The sequence below is a fragment of the Phocoena sinus genome, chromosome 7 (assembly GCF_008692025.1).
Source record: "Phocoena sinus isolate mPhoSin1 chromosome 7, mPhoSin1.pri, whole genome shotgun sequence".
NCBI classification, from domain to species: Eukaryota; Metazoa; Chordata; class Mammalia; order Artiodactyla; family Phocoenidae; genus Phocoena; species Phocoena sinus.
The window spans coordinates 38,819,387-38,843,713 of record NC_045769.1 but is presented as its reverse complement, the minus strand read 5'-3'; the positions used below and the strand labels follow the sequence as shown (position 1 = coordinate 38,843,713).

General features: G+C 38.6%; 1 protein-coding gene and 1 long non-coding RNA gene across 8 annotated transcripts in view; one reads left to right on the top strand and one right to left on the bottom strand.

Annotated features, from left to right (window-relative positions):
* Positions 1 to 23,491, top strand: part of CCDC150 (coiled-coil domain containing 150) — a 103,413-nt gene extending 79,922 nt beyond the window's left edge. For 6 of the 7 annotated variants that reach the window (XM_032638652.1, XM_032638653.1, XM_032638651.1 and 3 more), the window contains 11 exons: positions 4,444 to 4,572; positions 5,469 to 5,638; positions 6,684 to 6,777; positions 7,592 to 7,761; positions 8,675 to 8,801; positions 12,107 to 12,301; positions 12,742 to 12,810; positions 12,903 to 13,064; positions 13,761 to 13,847; positions 22,746 to 22,856; positions 23,136 to 23,491. In XM_032638652.1, the coding sequence (XP_032494543.1) occupies positions 4,444 to 4,572; positions 5,469 to 5,638; positions 6,684 to 6,777; positions 7,592 to 7,761; positions 8,675 to 8,801; positions 12,107 to 12,301; positions 12,742 to 12,810; positions 12,903 to 13,064; positions 13,761 to 13,847; positions 22,746 to 22,856; positions 23,136 to 23,249 (1,428 nt within the window). In that variant the 3' untranslated portion in view covers positions 23,250 to 23,491. The remainder of the gene's footprint in view (positions 1 to 4,443; positions 4,573 to 5,468; positions 5,639 to 6,683; positions 6,778 to 7,591; positions 7,762 to 8,674; positions 8,802 to 12,106; positions 12,302 to 12,741; positions 12,811 to 12,902; positions 13,065 to 13,760; positions 13,848 to 22,745; positions 22,857 to 23,135) is intronic. The other variant, XM_032638654.1, reaches the window with a different exon arrangement.
* LOC116757185 overlaps positions 4,529 to 24,327 on the bottom strand; it is a 39,562-nt gene continuing 19,763 nt past the window's right edge. Inside the window, exons 2-3 of the long non-coding RNA XR_004350851.1 lie at positions 10,573 to 10,633; positions 4,529 to 4,660 (exon numbers count right to left, since the gene is read on the bottom strand). This is a non-coding gene — a long non-coding RNA (uncharacterized LOC116757185). The remainder of the gene's footprint in view (positions 4,661 to 10,572; positions 10,634 to 24,327) is intronic.

The window sequence follows — 24,327 nt, the reverse complement described above, 5'->3', positions numbered from 1 at the left end:
GGGGCACGAACCCATGTCCCCTGCATCAGCAGGCGGACTCTCAACCACTGCGCCACCAGGGAAGCCCTCTTTGGGTTTTTAATTACAGGCAAACGCAGAACTCATTGCTAACAAGATATACCTGCAATAGCGCACTTGAAAGAGGTATTAGTAGTGAAGGTGCTTACTTGTTAGCATGGTGGCTATTGAGACTGAAAACCGTTCATAGGTCACATAACAATTTAACATATGAACAGAGAAAATTAGACAAAGATATATAAAACATTTAGTGAAGAAAATAATCCAGGAATATGTTACTAAAAGAAAGTGATTCATTTCAATGATTTACAAATTTATCACATTATTTATTTTTAATTTTTAACACTGTAAGCATGTGTAACTTCTTTAACTATGTTTGTGTATGTATATCCTTGGTAACCAAGCAACTAGAATGTGTCTTCAAATGGAAGGCTGCTAGGGTTCTAACAACCTGACTCTACTGGTAAAGGGGACCTCATTAGATACGCTTTGTTTCTTCACTAGGACATACTTTACACTAGTATTTTCTTCATTCTGAAAGCAAACGAACACATTTTTAAGTTTATTTTCCATCCCAGCTTCATTTAGAACGTTGTGTTGTTTCTCATAGTAAAGGGGGCACTCACTGAAAAATAATTCTAGGTTTAGTTGATTTTGTCTTTTTAAATTGGTGATGCCTCCAAGAAGAAGGAAGTCTCCAGAGAGGCCTGCATCTTCAAAATTCCTTGAAAGCTATAGGCCCCATGTCAACAATATAAAGGAACGAACTTCATCAGCTGGTTTGCCCAGTGTTAGGCCAAACCCTACACGCCACGTGACCTTTGCACCTACCCTGGCTTCTGTGAGGTCTTCTCAGGAGATCGGAGACTCTAGGATCTCTCTAAAGACTCTTTTGAATGCCATTAAAACCATGGAGGGAAGACTGGAAGGTAAAATAGACATTCTTGCCTCAAGACCATTAAATGATGAGTCACCAAATTTTCTTTATCAGGATTCGGTAAGTGAAGACCACAAATTAAATCATAAGGAAATTTCAGATTTATACAACGATGAAGAAAAGTAGTAACATATAGAAAGATAACATTTGGAGGTGTGAGTAACAACAAGGAAAGAACTTCTTCACAAACAGGAAAAACTGATGATGTAGATCAAAACCATCATTCTGGCTATTGCATACTTAATTTTTGTTTTGGACACAGAAATGTCATATTTGGCTTAAGAGTAACCATTGAGATTTTTACTCTAATTTTCACTTTAAAAATTAATGCTAATAGTCTTAACATTTATAGTAAAATGGGTAAAGCCTGATTTTAAAGTAGAAATACATAAATAGAAGCCCTGAGAACTTGAACACTGGAAAATACTTTCCAAAGAAAACTTACTAGAGCATCCATCTTCGTTTGATATTTAAAAATAGAAAGTACTATAGATTGTCTTCTAGAGTTAACTACTATTTAGACCCTTTTTGTAAGCACTTTTGCTAGTGGCCTTTTCATATTTATAAATATTTTATAAACACTGGTAAAATTATAAAAACTATATTCTTCCTAATGTACTTTTCTAGAACAAAATCCAATAGGTTTTCAAAACCTTATAAGTTAGCATCTTTTGTACTATTCTTGAATCCTTGCAGAAGAAATTAAAGTATTTTTAATGTTACACATTAAAAGTTATAAGGAAGTATAATATTGAGGAAGATGTGGGTGAAAGGCATTCTTCTTTGCTGCTGTTTGGAGTGCCCTTTTCCTGTGGAGGGCAATTTGGCTCTGTTTATCACTTTACGCCCACAGTTGTACTTTTTCCTACAGATACACTAGCTTATACATAAGACATGTTTACAAGGTTACTTTCTGAAGTATTGTTTGTTATTAGCAAAAGACTAGAAGCAACCAAAATTCCATCAGTAAGAGGCTGGCTAAATAAACCATGGTATACCCATAGTTTGGAATACTGTTTGAAGATATATTTATCTTAATCATAACATATCTATTATTAGGTTAAAACAGTCAAGGCTCCGAAGAGTATACAGAGTATTTTAATATTTGTGTGCAAAAGGATTGGGGCGATGAAGTATACATATGTATTCACTTTTGAATAGAGTCTCTCTAAAATGAATCGTAATAAATTGGCAACATTATTTTCGAGGAAGGAAACTGGGTGGCTGGGAGATTTTTCACCTTATCCTTTTGTACCTTAAGAGTAATGTGAATGTTCTACCCATCCAGAATAATTTTATGAACACTTTATTTTCAACAGAAGTAAAAGTAGAGAAAGGATGGTCTTTTCATCAAATGTGCTAAAGCAATTGGGTATCATATGTAAAAACAAAAAAACAGAATACCTTTGACCCATACCTCTTACCATATATAAAAATTAACTCAAAATGGATGAAAGCCCTAAAGGTAAGACCTAAAACTGTAAAACTTCTGAAACATAGGATGAAACCATTGTGATCTTGGATTACACAAAGATTTCTTAGATTTGACATCAAAAGCATGATCCATAAAGGAAAAAATGTAACATTGACAACGTATGCTCTTCAAAGACATTGTTAAGAAAATGAAGAGAAAAGCTACAGGCTGGGGGAAAAAACATTTGCAAATCACATATCTGATAAAGGTCTTGTCTCCACAGTTTATTAAAAACTCTCAAAACTCACTAAGAAGGAAAGACAATCCGAAAAAAAAAAGGCACAAAGTATTTGAACACGTTTCACCAAAAAAGATATATGGATGATAAATAAGCACTTGAAAAGATGTTAAACATCAGTTATTAGGGAAATGCAAATTGAAACTGCAGTGAGATACTACCACACACTATTAGAATGTCTAAAATTGAAAAACTGATTACCCCAAGTGTTAGTGAAGATGTGGAGGAACTCTCATACATGGCTGAAGGGAATGTAAAATCACTCAGCCACTCTGGAAAATAGTTTGGTAGTTTCTTTAAAAGTGATACATATTACTACCATACAACCCAGCCATTCCACTCCTATGCATTTACCAAAGATAAATGAAAGCGTATGTCTACACAAAGATCTGTATACAACTGCCCAGAGCAGCTCTACTTGTAATAGCTTAAAACTGGAACAACTCAAGTGTTCAGCAGAACACTATTCAGCAACATAAAGAGGATTGAGTGAATCTCAAAATAACTGTGCTGAGTGAAAAATCATTCAAAAATGAGTACATAAAATATGATTTCATTATATAAAATTCTAGGAAATAAAAGTGAATTTGATTGTGACAGAAAACAGGTCAGTGGTAGCCTTGGGTGGATGTGTAGGAACAGGGAGAGATAGAAGTGGGGGAAATTACAAAAAGGCATAAGGGAACTTTTGGGATAATGGAAGTGTTCATTATCATGATTATGGTTTATACATATATCAAAATTGTCCACTTTAAATATACATAGCTTATTGTATGTCAACTATATCTCAGTAAGGCTGTTTTAAAAAATGTGAATGTATTATACTGAAATTAATTATTTTTAAATGTTTAAAATAACATTCTTGAAATGACAAAAACAGTAGCGATAGAGAACAAATTAGTGGTTGCCAGGGGACATGGGATGAGTTTGGGGGAGGGTGTGAACACAGAGAAGTAGCACAGTGAGTTCTTTGCGGCAGTGGAGCAGTTCTGTATCTTGATTGTCGTGATCACAGGAATATGTGCATGGGATCAGATTACATAGAGCTGTATGCATGTGTGCATACACAGATGAATGCAGGTTAAAAAAATGGTGAAAATTGTAAGTTTTGTAGTCTAGTTAATCTCATTAAAGTCAGTTTCCTGGTTTTAATGTTGAACTACAATATAAGATGTCATCATTAGAAGCAGGGAAAAGAATGCATGGGGACTCTGCACTAATTTTGTAACCTCCTGTGAGTCTGTATTTCAAGATAAAGTATTTTTTAAAAGAGTACTATTCAGAATAGTATGATCATCTGAAATAACTGTGTAGATATACTAAAAGTATTTCAGAGATGTAAAATTCTAATACTTCTAATTAGGATTAGGACACTATTTAGAACACTTCTGTAACACTATTTTCTTGACACTATTTAGTACTTCTTCACCTTTGCTTTTATGATATTAATTTACGTTGTATTTTCAAATTCTGTGATAATCAGTTTCTCCCCCGTTTTTCATCTTAGCATCATTGTCTTATCTCCCTTACCTTCATTCTGTGCTTTCATAGAGATTGACATATATTAGAGATTTGCCCATGTTTATTAACAGATTTTTTTTTTGCTTTGTAGTTTTAAGGGGAAAAACAGCTACTAAAGCTAGTTTTTATTTACAATAATATATAAGCATATTTAATTAAACATTTTAAATTTGGTTTCTAAATTGCTGTCTTATTCTAATTGCTGATTGATTGTGCTTTAGGAGAATCATTTATCATTTCTTTTTTTCCACTAAGGTGAAATCCATTCTTGAAAAGAATGAAGGGGAGCTCTCACGAGTTGTGAAGGTTCGTGCTGCAGCCCTGAAAGAGACTCAGAAGTTGAAAGGTGACCTCGAAGCTTTGGAGGACAGGGGGAACAAGAAGGCAAGACATCGGTCCTTTCTGAAGTCTGTTACTGAAGTGAAGCGCTTCTGAAATCTTTCATGAGCCATATTCTTTCTTTTCTTGTTACCTTTAGTAAAAAAAGAATGAGGATTGATCAGAGGAGGATTTTTTTTTTCCTAAAAAAGGATAACTTTAGAAGAGCTCTAAAATATTTCCCTTAAAAATACATGATTTAACTCCCAATGGTTTTTTTTTTCTTCCTGTCTTAAAATAATCAAAAGTCCTATCTTTTTCTGTTGAAAAACATCTGACCTTGGTATTAATAACCACCTACTTATGTTCTATTAATGTGATATAACACTGTTAAGATTTTATATTAAGTCAAATTACCAAATGCTTTCTGCTTAACAGTGTGTGTCCTTAGTGGGAAGAGGGGTAACATCCCAAATTTCTTGACAGCAGGTGCTAGATTTTGCCCCTCTGAAGAGGGCTGTGAGTCACATCACTCTTCAGCAGCTTCCACTTTCTCTTGTGGTCCTTTTTCCTCAGATAATTCTGATGGGCTTCAAATGTGTTATTTTCTTCTGACTCCATGGTAAGATAGCTGAGGAGGGCTAGCGCAGGCCAGTCTGGGACCCCCTCTAGACCCAAGAAGCTGTTGGTCTTTATGTCTCTAGTTGATATATGTGCTGGACACGACAATAGTTAGGATGCACTGCAGAGTTCTTCATAGGATCCATATGATCTAGGGTCTAGTTTTCTCTTTCTCAAAGTCAGAATAACTTAAGAAACAAAATAAATATAAAATATACTTTAATTATTCCTCTTAGCATTCTACCAGACCTGGTTTCCATACTCTTCTAGAAGTCATGGGACTCAGCAGAAGAATAACCAGAAAGGATCAAATATCTTTGTCTTACTTCATTTTCTATTAGGTGGGAAACTTTCACCGACAACTGGCAGAAGCTAAAGAAGACAACTGCAAAGTTACAATCATGTTGGAGAATGTGTTGGCTTCTCACAGTAAGATGCAAGGCGCTCTGGAAAAAGTGCAAACAGAGCTTGGGCAGAGGGATTCAGAGATTGCAGGCCTCAAGAAAGAAAGGTACCAGAGATTATTTTTCTGTCTTTGTACTTGTATTTTTCTGCTGCCTTGTAGTAAAGAACAGAGTGCAGTCAAGAAACAGTCACTTTATATTGATTCCCTTGTGAAAATAAAGTAGTAAAATGGTATTTAAAGAGCTAGCAAATTCAGGAAAATCTGGAATTATAAATAAAAATGATATCCAAAAATTCTCATATTTTGTAGTGAGGTAAATAAGTATGTATTCTAGAAATTCATGTGATATATGCTGTTTTATCCTTGCTGTTTTCTACACCATTTATACCTGCCCTTGGGTCTACAGAACGGTAATTGTCAAGATTAAAGCCAAGTGTCTACTTCTGTTTGAATTAATTATCCATTTATTAGTATCCTATTTATTTTAGATGAATCATTCTGAGAACTACTTTTAGCCATGTTTTATAAGTGAACTCCTTTGAATGTTTCAAAAATTACATAAAAGTTTCCCTTTTAGGTTAATGAACAAATGGTTTGGGTTTAATCAGACCTCTAAGACACATTGTAATACATTAGTGGTGCATATTGCCTCTATGTTATGGGAGAACAAGTGAGTTTTATATTCTTCATTGTGCTTGTTTTCTTACATATTATGAATCTGTATTACCTCTGAACTTAAAAAAAAGTCAAGGGGATGGTATTAAAAACGTTTACTATTCACAATAAAATTCTAGGTAAAAAGCAGAAATCTCAACAGCAAGCCAGTCCATATAGAGGTGATATATTTTTGTACTAGTAATATATATAGTATAAAGTTACCAGCCCATAAGTTAGTCATTAACATGTACTGATAGTTTAATATATAAAGCCAAATTGAATCATAAATGGAACAAGTTTTTAATCCATACGAAAATTAGTTTCTTAACCTGAAGCTACTAATTGTCACCTGCCAACTCTCAGATATTCTGAGCACCTGTAGCCCACTGCATATGCCATTTGGGCTTCCTGGAAGGTGTCCTGTAACTCCCAGTGGTATCATTCCTAGATGGTACTTTTCTATGGTCACTCTCCCTGTGCCCTTCATTTATAGGGCTCTAAATCAACAGCGGGTACAGAAGCTGGAAGCAGAAGTGGACCAGTGGCAGGCCAGGATCCTTGTCGTGGAGGCCCAGCACAACAGTGAGGTAGAAGCCAGGTTTTTATAGATGATAATGTTGATATTTTTTATTTTATTGGGATATTGCTATTTTGGAAAAACGGAGTAAAACAATCGGGTAAATTTCCTTTCCATTCAAGTCTGAGTTTTGAACAGTGACATATTTCCAAATGGGAAATGGGTCTGCGATCTTACAGTGAACCATTTATTGGCAAACCAGGACCATAATTATGCCTAACTCTCTTTGTCTTATATGGTCTGCATTCTTTTCATGTATTAATGCATAAGTGAAGTTAAAGGGCTTAGAAAACAACATAACTTTAGTCAGAAGTAGCTAGAGTGATCCCACTAAATAAGGAGGCATACTCACATGTGTTTATAGGTGTATACACACATGAATATGTATCTACACGTATGCACACATATAAAATAGAGATATTTCCTATAAAAAGCTTTTTCTAGAAGGATATACAGGGAACAGTTGCCAGTTCTTATCTGTCTAGGCAGTGAGACCAGAGGGTCATAGGATCAGGAAGGGAGGAGTTTAACTGGTTTAAAACTTTAGAACTTAGGATAAATAAGTTGGCTCTATTTTCCAAAACTCTCTAGTGACCAGTGGAGCATACCCTTCCTATCACCTTCTAAGAGTCTCCTAAGGACTGTCTGTAATAAGTTCTCACATATATATTCCAGGCATCTGGAGTCTTTGGTTCTGGTTCCAAACAATTATTGTTTCAAAGTTTAAAGAGTGAATATACAGTGTTATGGACTTCTTGTATCTGTTACAGTGGAATTAAAAACAATCTCGTGAAATTAAAAACAATCATTCTTCTCTCTTTCAGATGGAGCCTCTACAAAAAGCTCTAGATGTAGCTAGAGAAGACAACAGGAAACTGGCTATGAGCCTGGAGCAAGCTCTCCAGACAAATAATCATCTGCAAACAAAGCTTGATCACGTTCAAGAGAAATTGGAAAGCAAAGAACTTGAGCGACAGACTTTGGAAACCTTCAAGTAAGGGCAGTACAGTCGCAGTGAAATTAGGGAGAGCCTCTGGGAGAGTAAGCTTGGCTAATTCACATAAACCAGTTAAAGCCTTTTTCCCTGTTGAGCTAGTACTCCCAGCAGAGCCATGTGAAGGAAGCAGGCACAGTGGAGCAGAGCAGATATTAGCTGGCTGGGGTACGCTCCTTTTCAGCTCTCCCCTCATCTGCTGTCGGTCTTCTTCCGTACATGAAGGTTTAAACCAAGTTGGAAGGGACACTTACATGTTTCTGCCAAACCTTTTCTATCAGAAGCTTATGTGTCCTTTAAAAGTATGATTTGGAAAAGGAGAAACAGAAGCATGGTTGGGAATAACCCCTCCAGGAGTGGGATAATTCCATTTAAGCAGCTGCTAAACCATTCATTGTTTTCAGTTTTGTCCTGAGATTAGTTAGGTCAAACCCATCAAGTTCAGGTCAAGCCACTAAAGTTTTTTGTTAAACTTTATCTAGGCAAATAGGATTTAGATATTAATAACATCCCATGAAAATTTATACCCAAGGGAAATGCATTGTGCACGTGGATCTTTATTCCTTTCATGTAGTGAACATACTGATATAGCAGGCAAGTATAAGCTAAAGCAAAGAAGGTGTTTTTCGTATTTGTAATCTGTACAAATTTTATATTCTGGTGAAATGTTGCTGGCTCAGGACTACTGAGTATTGGTTAAAACAAGAGTATGTGTTTCACTTTTTTGGGTGGATCTCTTTCTATTGAATGACTTTTTGTTTTTTAATGCTGTAGGTAAGTGCTTATTTCTTCTTCTGTTAATGAGTTCCAGATCAGTGATTTTTACCTGGTGACTTATCTGCTTCTCATTGGTAAATGACATCTACTAAGATGTTTTCTAAAGGTGATTTATCATCTCTGTTTTTCAAAACAGAGAACAGATGAGTGAAGAATCCAAAATAGAAGCAGAACTGCATGCTGAACGCATAGATGCTCTAAGAAAGCAGTTTCAAATTGAGAGAGAAACTGCAAAGAAAGCAGCACAACGGGAAGTGACTGAGGTATGGAGGCAAGTGACGGAAGTCTCCCTCTAGGTGAATGCCTTTGAAGAGGAGAACCAGCTACAGGATTTCCGAGAATGGCTACAGTTGTTCTTTGGCTCTTCTAATCCCCCTGTCGCCAGCAAGCCAGATACATCTCTATGCTGTTTGTAAATTAACACACAAAAAGTTTCTGATATACAGTTATCTGCCCAATGAAGGAATGCCTTGATGACAGCCTTCCCACTGGAGAATAATAACTGAGTGGGAAAGAGGAAGGAGGAGACCGCCATCTGCTAGACAGATGGCAAGTCACCTGTCTCCTCAATTCACTTAACTAGCATCCATCATGCACCTACCTCCTCCTGAGAGGCACAAGTAAAAACAGCAGAAGATGTGGTCTGTGCTAAATGACCCCTTATTTAATTGTCATCTCCACTCTTTACATGAGACAACTAGGAAGACAGCAGAAGATGTTTCTTGGATAGCTAGAAGCTGTGTACAACTTCAAAGGAATTCAAAAGTAAGGGAAAGTTTGTTTTAGGCTGGTTGGGTGATCGAAGAAGAAGGGAAGCTTGACGAAATTATACAGGGTTGAGACTGGCAGAGCTGACAGGGCTGTGACACTCTCTATGTAAGAGGATGAACAAAGCTTAGTTACAAAAATAAATAGGACATGTGAGCAAAGAAAAAGGATTTGCCTCTCTTGATCAGAGCAGAGACTTTAGGAAATTTCTGAGAAAAAGGGGTTAGCTTAGATGAGACCAGCTGGTAGACGGCCTTGACTACCAGAATGTTGGATGGAAAGTATTAGGTAAAAGTAGAGCACTGTAGGTTTCTGAGAAGGCTATGAGCACAATTTTAGGTAGGTTAGTCTATTAGCAGTGGAGAGTACGTAAGAATGAAGAGAAACTGGAAACATGGAGGCTCAAGGGAACTAGAGCAGTTACTTTGGGCTTCAGATGATTAGAGCCAAGCAAAGTGTTTCTGTTGAAAATAGAGAACAATCAATCAAATCAAAAATCCATTTTAATTAATAGAAAAATCAGACCCTAAATGTATCATAAGCAAAGGGGAGGGAGTAATTAAAATAATTCCAAGACTTGTTTGGGGCGGCCGGCCTGTATTTTGCCAAATTTAGCGCAGTTAGCAATTGCACTTGACAGCGCACAGCCACAAAGTCAGATTCAACTATTTACACGGTGCTTTGTAAATCGAAAAAGCACTGTATATAAGTGTTAAAAATATTATAAAAATAATTTCTGTGGGAAACAAAAATGGGCACTGAAATTAAAAGTACCTTTATTCAGAGAGAGTTGTTCAGAATACTTAAAAGTTTAAATCCTTTTCACAGGGATCAGTAAAGATGGTGAACTTGTGCAGGAGAGACCAAGGAACATGTCTTGAGCAGTTAGTGGCAGGGGTGGGCTCAGGGTTTAAGCACTGTTTAAGACTCCCAGCTCTGCCTCTTATTAGCAATGTGTAAATTTACTATGTGTAAATTTACTGTCTGTGCAGATGACTTCACTTCTGAGTCTCAGTTTCCTCAGTCAAAATGGAAATCATCACAACTGCTTTCCAGGGTGGTTTTGAGGGTTAGTTTTTAGGGCTTACCCAGTTTTGACAAAGCTGTGATTGAGGTAATGGTGGAATATCTAACAGAAATTGAGTTGGGTGATAATAAAAGACTAACACTGTAGTGTGAGGTTAGGATCTGAGAGAATGAGCAAGTATAAGAGAAAAGGTAACAAATAATTTTGACTTTTTTCTTTGACGTGAGTTAAATACTTACCAGCCACAGAGAATACCACCCTCCTCCTATCTTCTCCCTTCTCAGCTGCCATCTCTTCTTCCTAAAAATCAAGTGGTACTCATTTAAGGGCATATGAGGAGGAGGGGGAGCTCAGTAAAATGATTTAAGTAATGTTAAAAGATAAATTGAAGAATAATAAAAATCAATTTGAATCAGGCCGTATGCAATCAATTGCAATAGAAAGGCGCTCTGAGGAGTTGTATAAAATGAAAGACTTTTATAGGCAGAGGGAAGCAGGAACAAGGAAGTTATACTAGGCAAAAAAGTAGATTAGTTACTAGTAGCAGAGTTACTTCCTTTAAGGGGTGGCAGGGGTCTGTCAGGCAGATTACTCAACTAATGCTGATCGGACGATTCCTGATTGACTGGTTTAAGAGTCCTTTTCTGGAAGAGCCAAAACTGTAATTAAGTCTCAGTTTGGTGACGTAAGGCTTAGCATAAGTGACTTCATTGTGGGCCTGTTGTCTTGTTTTTAATAGTAATCACTATGTTATTTTTCCACTAGACAAGTTCATTAAAATTTCTAAACAAAAAGCAATATTTATAAGAACTATAAACTATGTAAATAAGCTACAAGGATATATTGTACAGCACAGGGAATATAGCCAGTATTTTATAATAACTGGAGTATAATCTATAAAAAATTTTAATCACTATGTCATACACCTAAAACTAATATAATATCGTAAATCAACTATATACCTCAATAGAAAAAAAGCAATATTATAAAAATACATGCAAGGATAGTCAATAACTGATAGGTGTATTTACATAAACTGCCATATAATTTATTTCCACTTCTCCATACATGAGGTCACAAGTGACAGAAAGAGACGAGCTTAAGCTTTTTAAAAAAAAAAAACAAAACCTTTAAAGCACAGCAGTGAGCACTGAGCAATTAGTGTGTGCCAGGCTCTATATTCCTTCTCTGCCTCATCTTGTTTAACTGTTACATGAATCCTACGATGTAGGCTATTCACATACTTTTCCAATGATGAACCTGAGGCTTAGGGAAGTTAATTATCGGAAATTACTTGACTAGTGTGTGGTGAAGCTGAGATTTTAACTTCTGTCTGATTCCAAAGCCATGCTCTTAGAAAGCAAATGATGAACATACATTTACATTATCTGTTCTAAGAAAAATTGTGTTCTTTAGTGTTAAAAATTATGAAAATCACTGAGAGTGTTTCTCCACAAATCTACTTATTATTGCCTCACTTACCCTCCTTTTTTAAATATCTATTTATTTGGCTGTGCCAGGTCTTAGTTGCAGCACACAGGATCTTTAGTTGTGGCACACAGGATCTAGTTCCCTGACCAGGGATCAAACCCGGCCCCCCTGCATTGGGAGCACAGAGTCTTAGCCACTGGACCACCAGGGAAGTCCCATCACTTAACCTCCTTTTTAAAAGAAAGGTCCAAAGAGAACAAAATATAGGGACACAGCTAAACATAAGCTTCTCTTACTGAATGGAAGGTTAAAACATTCTAATTTTCCCTTTGTATCCCACAGCTGAAGAAAGCCCTTGATGAAGCCAACTTCAGATCAGTGGAGGTATCCCGGACCAACCGAGAGCTGCGGCAGAAACTTACAGAGTTGGAAAAGACACTGAACAGCAGCAAGGAGAAAATAAAGAGTCAAAAGGCCCAAATTAAGCTCCACTTGTCAGCTAAGGCGAATAATGCTCAGAATATAGAGAGGATGAAGGTTGTATGAGAAACCCTAACTCTCCTCTCACCTCCTTAGTATCTGATGAGGATCCAGGCAGGCAGTGGTGTCTGGGGAGGATGGTTTCAGAGCACTACCACCACCATGGGTTCTCTGGGAATTACAGCTACACCTGGGAAGTGGGCAGATTGCCTGGGGGGAGGTGGGGGGAGACTTTTCCCACAGAGATACTGCTGCATCAGTGTTTGGTTTCTCATTAGCTGCCAGTGTCACATTCTGGCTCCCCAGCTGTCTCTTCCACAGTGATTGTACAAGACTTTGCTCTTTCGGGGTCAGGGGGCTGGATGGGAAGGAGAGCCCAGCAGGAACTGGTAACTGTGGATCTCATGTGGGATTCTTTCTGTTAGCCTATAGGCAAAAAGAGCAAGCCAGTTTTTCCACTGATCATCTTTCTATGTTATTTCCACATTTACTTTCAGCAAATAGAAACAGAATTGAGGCAAATGGAGATAATTAAGGATCAATATCAGAAAAAAAACTATGAACAGGTATATGATTTCCACACACTCTGTTTACCATTCACATGAAATCCCAAACTTGGACAGGTTCACCAACCGTCTCCCTCTTTGTGCCCTACCAGTCACTGAGTATCCAGAAATTTGTATCTGAAATGACTAACCTACAGAAGGAGATGCAGTTGTTGGCCAAGAGCCAATATGATCTGTCAGCTCGGAATAAACAGCAAGAGCTGCGACTCGAGGCAGAGTGGAGGAGGAGGCGGGAGCTGGAGCATAGGTGCCAGGTAAGAGGGGTCCTAAGACTCATCTCAAAGATTACCAGCAAAGGCCGTGTGCAAAACCCAGCATGAGGGCACCTGGCTTTTCTAGGCTGTGTAGAAGACAAGTCCTTAGAATCACATCTAGGAATGAAGCCTGGAGCTTTGACTATGGCACCTTGTCTTCATGTTCAACTTAATAAAAATGATACTCATTTTTAAAGAACGGCTAAAGCTCACATATGCAAAGTACTAGTGACTAAGTAAGACTTCTGAACCTAATAGTGTTTCAGGAACTTTACACCCCTTGGTTCTTCCCTGTAGCTCAGATACATCTGTTGCCGTTACAGGACTTTTATCTACTCCCAACCTAATGAAAAGCACATTTTATTACGGAAAAGGGACTTCAAGAGACCATCAAGCTCTTGCTTTCCAACAGAGATTGTCTGCTATGAAAAGTATTCCCCAGTTCTGGAAAGAGATGTTAATCACATTTTCTCAGGAGAATCTGTAAATCAAAATCTGTAATCATATACACAAATGTATACTGTAGGTTAAACTGAAAATAATAGTTTTTATCTTATAGTCTGGTAGCACCTGCAGTTAGAAAGTACCCCATCATACTTTCATAATTTGGTTGCTCATTTACTACAATAATGAAGCTTTTTCTTCCATATATAGTACATTGGGAGTTTGTAAAAAGTCTTTGTATCACATTTTCAGGAATTGGAAGAAACTATTAGACATCTGAAGAAATGTAAAGAGGCAACAGAGAATAAACTGAAAGAAGCTAGTGTGGAATCAGAACAGGTGAGCCAGACCCACGGACATGAAGACTTAGACAAGCTTCCTCAGACATGATGACCCTGAAACACAAGTCAGTGTAATATCCTTCAGTAACATAGCTGTCAGGAGTGCAAAAGGCAAGAACCAATACCTTACTCAGTATAGCTTCTGTTATAAAGAATAGTTTTAGATTAAGATTCTGTGTCTTGATGAGACATCATATAGAATGCTAAAATATTGATTGATATTGACAAATATTAACTTGGTAGTCTAAGTCCCTGAAATTCCAGAAATCCCTGGAATTGGGATTGACATATATAACCTAATATGTATAAAATAGATAACCAATAAGAACCTGCTGTATAATAAATAAAATTCAAAAAAGAAGAGGTTCTTAAGCTAAAGGTATCACAGTGACATTGCTGCCAGTTTATCCTTTTTGTAGCCATTAACTTACATGATAATATGACTGTCAGAATGGTATATTGAAAGGAATATGGAGGGGGCAGAGTGAAGATGGTGTACTAGGAGGACGCGGAATTCACGTCTCCTCACAACTAGGGCACCTACCAGGCACCAGTGGGGGACCACTGACACCTAAGGGGATGGGAGGAACCCCCAGAGACCAGGTAGGACATGAGGCATTGGTGGGGAGTGAAGGAAAAGCAGAGGTGGGATGGGACTGGCACCTGAGAGGCGGCTGGGGGAAGGGAAGGGATTCCATGCCCGAAGGGGGAAATTTGGGGACCACTGGGAGGGCAGAGGATCAAAAGAGAGCAGGGCCAGGTTTCCCCTGCCCAGTTGGGCCCCTGGGAACCTGCTGCGATCCTGGGCCTGACCCTCTGCCCACTGAGGCCCCCTCCAGTAGTGCGGGTCCTGAGGGAGTGGGAGGGAAGAGGGAGCAAAAATAAAGGCTGGACCTGTGGGACCAGCACCCCTGGGGGGTGGCTGGGGGAGGGGAGGAGTTCCTACACCCAGTGGGACCCACCCACGGTTAGGGGTCCAGCAGCAAAGGGGGAGACCCTGGAGGAGACAGTGGGGGAGGACACAGAGGAATGGAGGGAAACAGGGCCAGCACTTTCCCTGTTGGGCTCCTGGGCCTAATCCTCGGAGCCTCTCTCCTACTGTGCAGAGCCCAAGCCCTGCCCCTACACCCCCACCCAAGGCCCCACCTCTACACTCAGAGACCCCCTCTGAGACCCGCTCCAAGGCACTGGGCCTAAACCCCACCCACACACCCTCACTCAGGGCCTCACCTCCAAACTCCAGAACTCCACACTCCAGAGGCCGTCCTTTCCTTCCACCCAGGTCCTAAGCAGAGGCCCTGCCCCACACTTGAACATCACCCCACCTAGGCCCCACCCCCAGAGCCTTTTCCTGCTATGGGGCTCCTGAGCCTAGGTCCTGCCCCACCTTAAACCCCACCCCTGCCTAAGTACCACCCCTGCCTAAACCCCACCCCATAGCCAAGGCTTTTTTTTTTCTTTTTTCCTCTCTTAGATTGGGGTTCTGTTTTACCTTGTTGACTCATTGTTGATTCTCTTATATTTTTATATTTCCTAATCTTATTTTTCTAATTTTACTTTATTCTTTATACTTTGTTGTTCTCTCCTTTTGGCTTGTACCCTCCCCCTTTTTTATTTCTTTTTTCTGTTGTGGTTTTATTTTACCTTGTTGCAGTTGTTTCAATTATAGTTTTGTATTTCCTAATATATTTATCTTTCTAATTAATTTTATTTTCTTTTTTATTCTTTGATATTGTGCTGCTCTGCTCCTTTTTTTCCTTTTTTTTTTTTTACAATGCTACAAAGCTTGCAAGATCTTGGTTCCCAGGACAGAGGTCAGGCCCAAGCTCCTGTAGTGGGAGCTCCAAGTCTGCTGGATGAACAGAGAAACTCAAATCCCAGGGAATATCAATGGGAGTGAGGCATCCTAGAGGTCCTCATCTCTGCACCAAGACCTGACTCTATCCAACTGCCTGCAAACTCCAGTGCTGGACGTCTCAGGCCAAACAACCAGTAAGATAGGAATACAGCACCACCCATCAAAAAAAAATGAAACGACAAAAAAAAAAAATGTTACAGACGAAGGAACAAGGTAAAAACCTACAAGACAAATAAGTGAAGATGAAATAGGCAAGCCACCTGAAAGAGAATTCAGAGTAATGATAGTAAAGATGATCCAAAATCTCAGAAACAGAATGGAGAAATTACAAGAAGCATTTAACAAGGATCTAGAAGAATTAAAGAGCAAACAAACAAACAGTTACTGAAATTAAAAATACTCTAGAAGAAATCAGTAGCAGAATAACTGAGGCAAAAGAACGGATAAGTGAGCTGGAAGATAAGATGGTGGAAATAACTGCCAGGGAGCAGAATAAAGAAAAAAGAATGAAAAGAATTGAGGGCAGTTTTAGAGACCTCTGGTACAATATTAAACACACCAACATTCGAAATATAGGGGTCCCAGAAGAAGAAGAGAAAAAGAAAGGCACTCAGAAAATATTTGAAGAGATTATAGTTGAAAACTTCCCTAACATGGGAAATGAAATAGTCAATCAAGTCCAGGAAGCACAGAGAGTACCACACAGGATAAACCCAAAGAGAAACACACCGAGACACATTAATCAAACTATCAAAAATTAAATACAAGGAAAAAATATTAAAAGCAGCAAAGGAAAAGCAACAAATAACATAGAAGGGAATCCCCATAAGGTTAAGAGCTGATTTTTCAGCAGAAACTCTGCAATGCAGAAGGGAGTGCAGAACATAATTAAAGTGGTGAAAGGGAAAAACCTACAAACAATATTACTCTACACAGCAAGGATCTCATTCAGATTCAACAGAGAAATTGAAATTTTAACAGACAAGCAAAAGCGAAGAGAATTCAGCACCACCAAACCAGCTTTACAACAAATGCTAAAGGAACTTCTGTAGGCAGGAAACACAAGAGGAGAAGGAAAAGACCTACAAAAACAAACTCAAAACAATTAAGAAAATGGTAATAGGAACATACATATCAATAATTACCTTAAATGTAAATGGATTAAATGCACCAACCAAAAGACATACACTGGCTGAATGGATACAAAGACAATACCCATATATATGCTGTCTACAAGAGAGCCACTTCAGACCTAGGGACACATACAGACTGAAAGTGAGACGATGGAAAAAAAGATATTCCATGCAAATGGAAATCAAAAGAAAGCTGGAGTAGCAATTCCGATATCAGACAAAATAGACTTTAAAATCAAGACTATTACAAGAGACAAAGGACACTACATAATGATCAAGGGATTGATCCAAGAAGAAGATATAACAATTGTAAATATTTATGCACCCAACATAGGAGCACTGCAAAACATAAGGCAAATGCTAACAGCCATAAAAGGGGAAATCAACAGCAACAAAATCACAGTAGGGGACTTTAACACCCCACTTTCACCAATGGACAGATCATCCAAACTGGAAAGAAATAAGGAAACACAAGCTTCAAATGATACATTAAACAAGATGGGCTTAACTGATATTTATAGGACATTCCATCCAGAAACAACAGAATACACTTTCTTCTCAAGTGCTCATGGAACACTCAGAATAGATCATATCTTGGGTCACAAGTCAAGCCTCAGTAAATTTAAGAAAATTGAAATTGTATGAAGCATCTGTTCTGACCAAAATGCTATGAGACTAGACATCAATTAACTACAGGAAAAAATCTGTAGGAAATACAAATACATGGAGGCTAAACAATACACAGCTAAATAACCAAGAGATCACTGAAGAAATCAGAGGAAATCAAAAAATACCTAGAAACAAATGACAATGAAAACATGACGACCCAAAACCTATGGGATGCAGCAGAAGCAGTTCTAAGAGGGAAGTTTATAGCAATACAATCCTACCTCAAGAAACAAGAAACATCTCAAACAACTTAACCTTACACCTAAAGCGATTAGAGAAGGAAGAACAAAATAACCCCAAAGTTAGCAGAAGGAAAGAAATCATAAAGATCAGAAATAAATGAAAAAGAAATGAAACAAAGATCAATAAAACTAAAAGCTGGTTCTTTGAGAAGATAAACAAAATTGATAAACCATTAGCCAGACTCATCAAGAAAAAAGGGAGAAGACTCAAATCAATAGAACTAGAAATGAAAAAGGAGAAGTAACAACTGACACTGCAGAAATACAAAGGATCATGAGAGATTACTACAAGCAACTCTATGCCAATAAAATGGACAACCTGGAAAAAATGGACAAATTCTTAGAAATGCACAACCTGCCGAGACTGAACCAAGAAGAAATAGAAAATATGAACAGTCCAGTCACAAGCACTGAAATTGAAACTGTGATTAAAAATCTTCCAGCAAACAAAAGGCCAGGACCAGATGGCTTCACAGGTGAATTCTATCAAACATTTAGAGAAGAGCTAACACCTATCTTTCTCAAACTCTTCCAAAATATAGCAGAGGAAGGAACACGCCCAAACTCATTCTACGAGGCCACCATCACCCTGATACCAAAGCCAAAGATGTCACAAAGAAAGAAAACTACAGGCCAACATCGCTGATGAACATAGATGCAAAAATCCTCAACTAAATACTAGCAAACAGAATCCAACAGCACATTAAAAGGATCATACACCATGATCAAGTGGGGTTTATCCCAGGAATGCAAGGATTCTCAATATATGCAAATCAATCAATGTGATACACCATATTAACAAATTGAAGGAGAAAAAGCATATGACCATCTCAATAGATGCAGAGAAAGCTTTTGACAAAATTCAACACTGATTTATGATAAAAAACCCTCCAGAAAGTAGGCATATTGTCCTCAATGGTGAAAAACTGAAACCATTTCCTCTAAGATCAGGAACAAGACAAGGTTGCCCACTCTTACCACTGTTATTCAGCATAGTTCTGGAAGTTTTAGCCACAGCAATCAGAGAAGAAAAAGAAATAAAAGGAATCCAAATCAGAAAAGAAGTAAAGCTGTCACTGTTTGTAGATGACATGATACTATACATAGAGAATCCTAAAGATGCTACCAGAAAACTACAAGAGCTAATCAATGAATTTGGTAGAGTAGCAGGATACAAAATTAATGCACAGGAATCTCTTGCATGCCTATACACTAATGATGAAGAATCTGAAAGTGAAATTAAGGAAACACTCCCATTTACCATTGCAACGAAAAGAATAAAATACCTAGGAAGAAACCTACCTAAGGAGACAAAAGACCTGTATGCAGAAAACTATAAGACACTGATGAAAGAAGTTAAAGATGATACAAACAGATCCATGTTCTTGGATTGGAAGAATCAACATTTGTGAATATGACTATACTGCACAAAGCAACTTACAAGTTTCACAATTTGTATGGAAACACAAGAGACCCCGAATAGCCAAAGCAATCTTGAGAAGGAAAGACGGAGCTGGAGGAATCAGGCCCCCAGACTACAAAGCTACAGTTATCAAGACAATATGGTACTGGCACAGAAACAGAAATATAGATCAATGGAACAGGATAGGAAGCCCAGAGATAAACCCATGCACATATGGTCACCTTATCTTTGATAAAGGAGGCAAGAATATACAATGGATAAAAGACAGCCTCTTCAATAAGTGGTGCTGGGAAAACTGGAGAGCTACATGTAAAAGAATGAAATTAGAACACTCCCTAACACCATACACAAAAATAAACTCAAAATGGATTAAAGACCTAAATGTAAGTGGACACTCTATAACATAAATCACAGCAAGATCCTTTTTGACCCACCTCCTAGAGAAACGGAAATAAAAACAAACAAATGGGACCTAATGAAACTTAAAAGCTTTTGCACAGCAAAGGAAACCATAAACAAGATGAGAAGACAACCCTCAGAATGGGAGAAAATATTTGCAAATGAAGCAACTCACAAAGGATTAATCTCCAAAATTTACAAGCAGCTCATGCAGCTCAATATCAAAAAAACAGAAAACCCAATCCAAAAGTGGGCAGACCTAAAGAGACATTCTCCAAAGAAGACACAGATGGCCAACAAACACATGAAAAGATGCTCACCATCACTAATCATTAGAGAAATGCAAATCAAAACTACAATGAGGTATCACCTCACACCAGTCTGAATGGCCATCATCAAATAATCTACAAACAGTAAATGCTGGAGAGGGTGTGGAGAAAAGGGAACCCTCTTGCACTGTTGTTGGGAATGTAAACTGATACAGCCACTATAGAGAACAGTATGGAGGTTCCTTAAAAAACCAAAAATAGAACTACCATATGACCCAGCAATCCCACTACTGGGCATATACCCTGAGCAAACCATAATTCAAAAAGAGTCATGTACCACAATGTTCATTGCAGCTCTGTATACAATAGCAAGGACATGGAAGCAACCTAAGTGTCCATCGACAGATGAATGGATAAAGAAGATGTGGCACATATATACAATGGAATATTACTCAGCCATAAAAAAAATGAAATTGAGTTATTTGTAGTGAGGTGGATGGATCTAGAGTCTGTCATACAGAGTGAAGTCAAAGAGAAAATCAAATACCGTATGCTAACACATACATATGGAATCTATTAAAAAAAAAAAAGGTCATGAAGAACCTAGGGGCAAGACGGGAATAAAGACACAGACCTACTAGAGAATGGACTTGAGGATACAGGGAGGGGGAAGGGTAAGCTGGGACGAAGTGAGAGAGTGGCACAGACATATATACACTACCGAATGTAAAATAGCTAGCTAGTGGGAAGCGGCCGCGTAGCACAGGGAGATCAGCTCGGTGCTTTGTGACCACCTAGAGGGCTGGGATAGGGAGGGAGGGAGACGCAAAAGGGAAGAGATATGGGAACATATGTATATGTATAACTGATTTACTTTGTTATAAAGCAGAACCTAACACACCATTGTAAAGCAATTATACTCCAATGAAGATGTTTTAAAAAATTAATTAATTAATTAAAAGGAATATGGACTCCTCTCTTGTGAGTTTGCCAACAATGACACTTACTGGGCCCTTAAGGAAGTTACATTTACTTTCTGTAACTCATCAGTTACCACTTCTATAGTAGTCAGGAAGTTATTACCTACCACTGTTACTCCGATAGATGGCTTGGAGTAAGTTTCAATAAATGTTGGCTCTATTCTCATTCACCATACAAAAGGAGACATGGTGTACAATGAATGTCATTTCAAGCATCTTTCCCTCAACTTCTGATAAAGAGAAAAGGGGGGTTTGGTTTGGGGGTGGATGGGAGTGTGTCTGTCATCAGGATGCACAAACAGACCTGAAAAATACTTTAGCTTTGTAGCTTTCTAAAAGTTAAATGACAAGCAGAGCTCTGTTTTCTTATCTCACTATTTTGTACCCACACTGTGACCTGGTTAATATGGGACAAGTACATAGTAGCACAAATTTATAAAGGACCTATTATTTGGCTGGTGCTGTGTTAGGTGATGGAGATATAGAGTGAATAAGCCAGACAAAGCCCCTGCTCTCATCGAACTTGCCTTCTCCCAAGCAAGAGAGAAATACAGTAGTCTCTGAGACCTCAGAGTCAAAACGTGAAAATGCTGTCCATGAAACATAAATAATCAAAGGGGGAAAAACAGTCATTTTCCTTTTTATTCTAGAGGATATGTTCTACAGCTATTTTGAAGCAACCTTTATATATAATAAAAACCTGTTGGCTCTACCTTCAAAATAAAATATCCCAAATACATAGAAAAGTGCCAGGCACATATAGGCTCTCAATAAACATCTGTCAAGTAAATGAATACTGATTCTAGATCATCTTCAAAGGCAGACTATTAGAGGGACTGTTTTCAAGTCTAACAGATCATTTGGAAATTTGTGCTTAGGAGCTAAAGTATAAAATATTTTGATAAAGGAAATAAAAAAATACCATTTACACTAAGCTGGTCCAGTGTTTTTACTAATTCACTGTATTACCTTTATAAAGCACAGCAGGAAAATCTAGGCTTTACAGTTCAGGGACTTTGGAGAAGTGTTTAGTCTTAGAGAACAGAACTCAAAGTGTGGTTTGAACTACCACATGAATTTTCAATGCCATCTTGTACTTTCACTCCTATCGTAACTTTCTCCTGAGCCCGCTCATCTCAGTTCACATCCAGGAAATATTAACAAATGCATGAAAATCAGGTTTGCATTCATTGTTTAACTCCATATTCAGCAATTCTCTCATCTATAGGAGGATGTGTATTATGTAAACAGGTTGCAAAGACCATGCAGTTAGAATTTGAGTCTTTTAATATCTAAGTAAAGTCTTTTTTTTTGTGGTATGCGGGCCTCTCACCGTTGCGGCCTCTTCCGTTGCGGAGCACAGGCTCCGGACGCGCAGGCTCAGCGGCCATGGCTCACGGGCCCAGTCGCTCCGCGGCACGTGGGATCCTCCCGGACCAGGTCACGAACCCGCTTCCCCTTCATCGGCAGGCAGACTCTCAACCACTGCGCCACCAGGGAAGCCCTAAGTAAAGTCTCTTGAACTGGCAACTATAGGAAGAAAACTTCCAGTTTAACTAATATGAAGCCCATTTGCTAATTGTGGGGGGAAATAAAGCTTTTAAATTATACAGTGTAAAAAGAAAGAGTCTCGGGCTTCCCTGGTGGCGCAGTGGTTGAGAGTCCACCTGCCGATGCAGGGGACATGGGTTCGTGCCCCAGTCCGGGAATATCCCACACGCTGCAGAGCAGCTAGGCCCGTGAGTCATGGCCGCTGGGCCTGCGTGTCCGGAGCCTGTGCTCCACAACGGGAGAGGCCGCAACAGTGAGAGGCCCGCGTACCGCAAAAAAAAAAAAAAGAAAGAAAGAGTCTCTTGAACTAATACACAAAAAGATTAAGTGTTCCTTTGTTGTAAATTTTAATGAGAACATTTGTATGTGCAGATAACAGCTAACCTGGAAGAAGCTCAGCGCTGGTTTAACTGCAGACTCGATGGCCTACAACTTGAGCTGACCAAAAACCGGTTGCAGAGGGAAGACAGGTGGCGGGAAAAGGTGGAATATTTGGCTGTCTTAAGCAATTCTGGATTTGTTCCTTCTCAGATTTCTAACTACACAAGTTCTCTCTTCATCCAGCTACTCTCCACTAATCTGTAGATTTAACTACTGTTTGGAAAACCAATGAACTGAATTTCTTTCTTAAAAGTTCTACCTCTCCCAAGCTGTCTAGTTTAGAACCACCTATCTTGAAAAATGACATCCATAAAGACAAAACAGGTCCTCAGCTCTGCAGTTAGTTTCTAACAGTTTTGGGGTGTGTGTTCTTTCCAACAGGACCAAGATAAAAGGCACAACGGCATATCCAATCAGTCTCTACATCGATGGGAGAATAAACAGAATCTTAGACTTGTGCCCAAGAAGTGTCATTCTGAACTAAAGAGAAAGTGATGTCCTTGACAGAGGAGCTTCTTCACTTAGAACAGCTACATCACCCTGATTCCCTGAGCCCAGCAACTAGGGCTGGGCTGTTTCCAACGTCATCAGAACATGAAGTCTTTGATGTGGACTGAAGATTTTGGACCTGAGTTTATCCTTTTATGAACTCTTTGATATCAACATAGAACCACCCCATCTTTTTTGTCCCTTTCCCCATTTTCCCCCCAATAAATTTATATTAATGTGTTGTATGATAGGAAATGCTGTTGCATGATACTTGGCTATTGTTTTAAGTAAATTTTATCAAAAAGCATTTAATGAGGTACTGGATGATTTGGCAACTAAATGATATGATACTTTATTTCAGTGAAATGTCCTAGTCTAACATCTACTAGATAATCCCTGGAAATACGATCACCTGAAAAGTGGTAAAAACTCTCCCACTGTCTAGTAAACGTATACCCTTCTATGCTGGGTAATTACTAGCACACCTTTTATAAGACCATATCTCTATTGGTATATAAGATATCTCAGAGGTTGTATTTGCAGCTTCCTTGGACATTTACAAAGAAGTTTATTCAACTCTGTTCCAGGAGATTATACCTGACCAATGTAGCTCTCCCTTACTATAGTAAGCAATACATTCAGCTTTATCTTCTCATTTCAGATTAAGTAATCCAGATTTAAAGTATGTAAACAGCTGGCATAATACCTGGCTTAATTGATGCTCAAGTAATGGTAGCTGCTGGTAATAGTATTAGGACCTAAATCAAGGGAGCAATTATAAAATTAGAATATCAGACTCTCAGAGGTTGATGAGCCCACCACTCAATATCTAACATAAAAAAAAACACAGCTGGGGACTTCCCTGGTGGCACAGTGTTTAAGAATCCACCTGCCAAAGCAGGGGACATGGGTTCAATCCCTGGTCCAGGAAGATCCCACATGCTGCAGAGCAACTAAGCCCATGTGCCACAACTACTGAAGCCTGCGCTCTAGGGCCTGCGTGCTGCAACTACTGAGCCCGCATGCTGCAACTACTGAAGCCCGCGTGCCTAGAGCCCATGCTCCGCAACAAGAGAAGCCACCA